The 5,378-nt window shown below is 38.2% G+C and overlaps 1 protein-coding gene across 2 annotated transcripts; it reads right to left on the bottom strand.

Annotated features, from left to right (window-relative positions):
* Positions 1-1,829: 1,829 nt before the first annotated feature.
* LOC113287071 (aminoacylase-1-like) lies at positions 1,830-4,999 on the bottom strand. Of its 2 annotated transcripts, none has more exons than XM_026535732.1 (5): positions 4,074-4,999; positions 3,829-3,966; positions 3,059-3,298; positions 2,846-2,965; positions 1,830-2,184 (listed from the first exon to the last, which is right to left on the bottom strand). In XM_026535732.1, the coding sequence occupies exons 1-4, from the start codon at positions 4,908-4,910 to the stop codon at positions 2,867-2,869; spliced, it is 1,314 nt and encodes a 437-aa protein (XP_026391517.1). In that variant the 5' UTR covers positions 4,911-4,999; the 3' UTR covers positions 1,830-2,184; positions 2,846-2,866. The 2 variants fall into 2 exon arrangements, with proteins under 2 accessions (XP_026391517.1, XP_026391516.1); XM_026535731.1 differs by having other exon boundaries at positions 1,830-2,180.
* Between the last annotated feature and the right edge of the window lie 379 nt (positions 5,000-5,378).

The following is a 5,378-nucleotide window of genomic DNA, read 5'->3' as shown; positions in this document are numbered from 1 at the left end:
ACAAGAAAACCCTCTTTCAGAAACTTAAACTACAAAAGACATGAGAAACAATTCTAGGGTTGATTACTGAGACTCAAACTGTGTAATTCTGGTGTTGTGGTCAATAGCGGCCTGGCCCGTTGTACTCCACTTTACTTTTTGGGATCTTGTAATGGTTTGATTTGTATGATGCACCGCAATATTATTGGTACTGCGCTATTCCTTGTTGTTTGGAACCCAACAACTGCAGAATACAAGATATTACCCAAATCACAATTTGGAGTTTTAAGCCTCCAGCAACCTATTTATACATTTGGTTACGATCATAAGACTGACGACTACAAATTCTTTAAAGTTGTAATCGTGGAAGTAAGGATGGTTATGTTGCTGGAATGTATATGTTATGGTCAGACTCGTGGAGAAGGAAGACTGACGACTACAATCCTAACAGGAAGAGAAGGAATTGTTGTCTCAGTTTGATTAGTAGAATCTGATTTTGTTTCCAAGACTGCAGAAATTTTGGACCCACCACTTTTGGGACATGAAAATGAGGATGAGAAGGGACTGGTGGTGGTTTTACTGTGGTTGCGCAGTAGAAGATTAGGAAGGAAAGTGGTTTTAGAAGTGGGAATCTGGTGGTGGATCTGAAATGAAGTGGTTTTGAGAAGACTTGTTGCTGTAGGCATGGTTAGACAGAGGAAGAGGATAAGAAAAAGGCGCTGATAGAAATGAAGCAGCTCTAAGCTCAACAGAATGTCACCTCTTTAGAAGAATCGAGTTCATTCAAAATCTTTGAAAGTTGTTGGAAACCTCGTTTTATGGTCATAAATGGTTACTTCTGGAGTTCCAGTCATCTCCTTAAGAGTGAAAATTCCATGGGAAATGTGATACTTTCACTTTGGCCTATTTTTCAAGTAAAAATTAAAAAGTGGAAATATCACTTTTCCTGAAACGAAGGGAATGCAGTTTTTTCTTTATCAAATTTTTTATTTCTCAGTATAGTGTAGTAGTAATAAAGTCACCCGGTGATGGCAACAATGACCTGAGTTTGAAACTTGCCAGGGAAGCCAAAGACCACTATCAACAAAATCTATGGTAAGACACTACGACTGATGAACTAATTTCCAGACTTGCCAGAATACTGAGAATAGCAGGTCTTCTTATGTATCCCACACCATCACCTCTGATCAGACAAGCTACATGCTTTGCAAACTTATCTCCAGAAAAGTTGATATCTTTCTGTAACTTACAAATCAAAGTTCAATCAAAATTATAGAAGCCGAGACTAACCAAATTTCCTTCACAGCCTACTTTCGTGATTAGCCATGTTCAACATATCCTCATATGACCTTGGTTTCCTGAAAAGAAACATTTGACCCAGCCAGGTCCAAACTAACTCACTGAAATTACTAGAATAACTGCTCCCTAGTTTCTTCAGAATTACCACAGAAACAACGTAAAACCACTCTTCTTCATGTTGTCATCAGTTGCACAACACCACCCACTATTTTCCAAACATTAAGTATTAGGATGAAGGCTAGAACACCACACACTTTCAGTCTACGGAAGAACAGGAAAACGGGTTCTAATAGTATTCACTGCTGACCCAAAAGAAAAAGATTTATGCAAAATTCATATCTCTAAGGAAGTACTAGGATACTAGCAGTTAGGGGTTCCATTTCCTAGCAGAAAAATAATCTATTATATTGATTCAAAACCATCCCCTACAAGATGGCCGTTTAAGTGGCTGCTTGGTAACTGAGACAACAGCCGGCGGCAGATCTGGTGTTTGCAAAGCGTTCTGTTGTTTCAAATTGTAAACTAACTATGACATTACAGGATTATTAAGGTTACAGAAACAGAAAAGAATACACTAGTCATTAAATAACCATAATTTTACAGACAATAATGGAGGGACAAGTGTTCAATCTATTGAGAAAAGTGGTCATGATGATTATGGGACTAACAGCAGGCCCATTTATTTGTCAGCGTAGCATGAGAAAAATAGCACAACAATGTTTTGAGCAATTGCTTGGTCCTTCTAAGAATCCCGTAATAAGGACTGTTACTTACATTAATCATAATAGCCAACCCATACCGTTGCATAATTTCAGAAGTTGCTTTACAGAAGAAATTATGTCAGATTGCACTTGTGTAGTTTATGACTGACGGGTTGATTTCCTGAGAGCTTATCCAGAGAGCTAACAGAGACAATGACACCAATTTAGAATAGATAAGATACAAAAATGTTTCAGTTGCTAAACCATGCAAGACAACAAATTCACAAGTTATATATTGTTGGAATACAAATGCCTTTGCTTGTCGAGAAAAAAGTGGCTTTGTGGTTGGAACTTACAATCTGGGCACGCATATAAGGAGGCCAAATATCCACAGTTTTATAAGTATTTGCAGAAGTTCAAAACATTACACGACACTTGAGTCGACAAATATAGATATATTTTTATTCACATACCAAGAGCAGCAAGAACATTATCAGACAAATCAGCAACGGGTTCGATTACATCATGCTTGAGGAAAGAAATGGATTGACCAGGTGTATATCTTGGCTTCATATGTTTGTCTATGGGAAACAATGAAGATAACGAACTGGTATAATGAAGGCCTATTGATAAAGGTTACGGATTTCCGAACCAGTCTTATGTATAGGCTTTACTGTTTTCAGGAAAAGTTAGAGCTGGCATGATTTTTTGGCCCAAGGTTTTGGCCAGCAACACGGGGAATTAACAATTACTTTTCTAGGAGACAAAGAAAGTTCTTTAGTAGTCATCTTGTTCATCCACATTAAACTTAATCATGGTAATAAACAGACACTAACATGTTTCAAGAAATGAACAATAAGATCCACCTGATTATTTTTGGCACAGCTCTAGGTTGATTCATGGTTTCCTCCTTCAAAAGAACTCAATGCCCTGATCACAGATTCATATATCTTTATTCCTCTTATGTAGACGGTTTCCTCTAGGTACTGCAAAAAATATAAATACCAAACATCGGAAGATAAGGATTAGCAAGCACTACAAATGGAATAACAAAAGGCCTGCATAATTAATAATGGTACCTCATTGTGCTCGTGAAGCAGGATTGGAGTATTTGTCATTGGGGAAAACCCAAAAGTAGGAATTCCCAGCGCTCTTATGAAACGTGCATCAGTTGTAGAGGCCAGAATTTCAGGCTTAGAGAGTGTTCCTCCAGCAGAAACTATGGCCTTACTGAAAACACCCCACCACGGATTGCGATCATCGGTTGCTGTCATTATAGGACTCCCCAAGTGGTCTTTCACGGGCTCATGCTCAGTTAACTGTGATAGTAAAAGAAGAAGTTCAGATATTTGTACAGACTCAAGAAAGGCAGAAGCTTTGCACAAATCATGGATATTAGTTTTTGTAAGCCTGTGTAATCAAGAGAGTTAGTCCTACTCCAGAGTTTGAGGAATCTAGAACACCTCCTATATACTAGTGACTTGCATATCAGATTATCACCACATCCATTTCACTCCAGACTAGTGACTTGAATCCCCTCCTTTCCACCCACCAAAGTAATTCATCTAAGCACACCGAGCCAGAAGATAACTAAACGAAGGATGGGTACACAATGCGTGAAGCTTAATTGCCAATTGCGGCATAGGTCTTCAAGTGTGTTTGAGGATATTTACCAATAACTACAGGTATGCAACAAAGGCAATTGCATTGTAAATACTACAAGTCTGTATAAGCGAATCATTGCCACAATAAGTTGTTACATCAGTAAGGTCCTAATTGATGTTTAGCAGATTCAATCTTTGCATAAATAAACTGAAAGTAAGCAAATGTAAGAGTTTCAAAAGCTCACCTCATATGTCATGTTTCTATGATGTGGTGCCCATTCATCAACGATTCTCTTTCTGAATAGCTCTAGATCTGCTGTAGGTGGAAACCGAATATCAAATCCTGCTTCAGCTTCTGAAGGTTGCATATTCATTTGATAACCCTGTTCACAAGAAGCACTCCTCATAACCCAAAGTTCAACAACAACAAGTAAACATTCAATCTTCATTAGTCTAAAACATATAACAGTACGGATATCGCAGAACTCACCGTAGGTGAAGGAGTACCGGCTTTCATATACACAGGATTCACCGATATAACTTCTGAATTCATTGCCAATCCAGCTTTAACCAAATCAAATTGCCCTTCTCTATATCTAGTCATAATTTCAACACTCTTCATCAAATTCTCCATGGCACTATTATCAAACATCCTAGACCCATGTCCAGGCATACCTGATGCCTTAATTATCAACCTCCAAATTGCTCTATCAGCATAAAAGACTCTAAATTTCTCACTAGTAGATGCTTGACCTTCATCCAACATAAATCCAATATTCAAACTCTTAAACTCATCCGAACCAGCAAATTTTGCAGCTCCATTAGCCCCACCAATCTCCTCATCAGGAACATAAGATATGTGAACAGTCCTCACTGGACTATAACCTTGAACAACTTTCAGCTCCCGAATTGCTTCAAGATATTGCATACCAATACATTTATCATCTTGAGCACCTCTTGCATAGATTTTACCATCTTCTGTCTTAGTTGCTGCAAAAGGTGGGTATATCCATTTGGATGGTTCAGCAGGAACACTATCAAGATGTGAATTTAGTAAGATTGATGGTAAAGATGGATTTGAACCAACCCAAGTTATGATAAGAAGTGGTTTTGATGGGGAAAATTCAAAGATTGTAGTTTTAAGACCAATTGATTGAGCTTGAGATGTTAAGTATGAAACTGGTTTTGAATAATCTGGGTTTGGATGAGCTGTTTTGAATCTTAGATAGTTCTGAAATCTGCTTACTGAGGTGTCTTCTTCTGCTGCTGATTGTCTGTACAGAGATAAGATGATGAGCAGCAGAGTGAGAAATTTGGTTCCTTTCATGGTGGAGGCTTCTGGGTTTTTTTTTTGGATTCAGAAAATTTGTTGGGGAAAAGTGACTAATGGAATAGAAGAAATCCTTTTGACATTTGTTCCTTTTCAGTGGAAAACTAGTGAGCAGAGAGAGAGACTGATGATAGGTTCAAACAAAGGTGGCACGGCACGGTGACTAACTTATTGTAATGGGCGGGCCTTTCTGGGGCATGGTGGATGCCTGAACGGAGCCTTTTGCTGCACTCTCTGCCGGTTCCAACGGGAACTGTTGGTTTTGAAAATACATATTTTTGCTTTGCATGTTTGATTACCTTCTTGGACAAAATAAAAATAAAAATTACTTTCCCCAAAACTTATCTGCAACTTTAATTTTGTCATTTTTCCATTTTGTATGTATTAAGGCCGGTTTTTATAGGCATGGCAAAGCCATGAGTTTGCCAATTTTACATCCATTATGGACATGGAAAAGTGGCAAAT

The sequence above is a fragment of the Papaver somniferum genome, chromosome 6 (assembly GCF_003573695.1).
Source record: "Papaver somniferum cultivar HN1 chromosome 6, ASM357369v1, whole genome shotgun sequence".
NCBI classification, from domain to species: domain Eukaryota; kingdom Viridiplantae; phylum Streptophyta; class Magnoliopsida; order Ranunculales; family Papaveraceae; genus Papaver; species Papaver somniferum.
This window is presented reverse-complemented; position numbering and strand designations above follow the sequence as displayed.

What these genes read in the sequence shown, in the direction of transcription:
- LOC113287071 (XM_026535732.1), bottom strand. Translation starts at nt 4,910, where the DNA reads ATGAAAGGAACCAAATTTCTCACTCTGCTGCTCATCATCTTATCTCTG. An exon ending in CCGGTACTCCTTCACCTACG is followed by an intron (nt 3,967 to 4,073) that starts GTGAGTTCTGCG and finishes TCTTGTGAACAG; the next exon opens with GGTTATCAAATGAATATGCA. An exon ending in ATAGAAACATGACATATGAG is followed by an intron (nt 3,299 to 3,828) that starts GTGAGCTTTTGA and finishes TTACTATCACAG; the next exon opens with TTAACTGAGCATGAGCCCGT.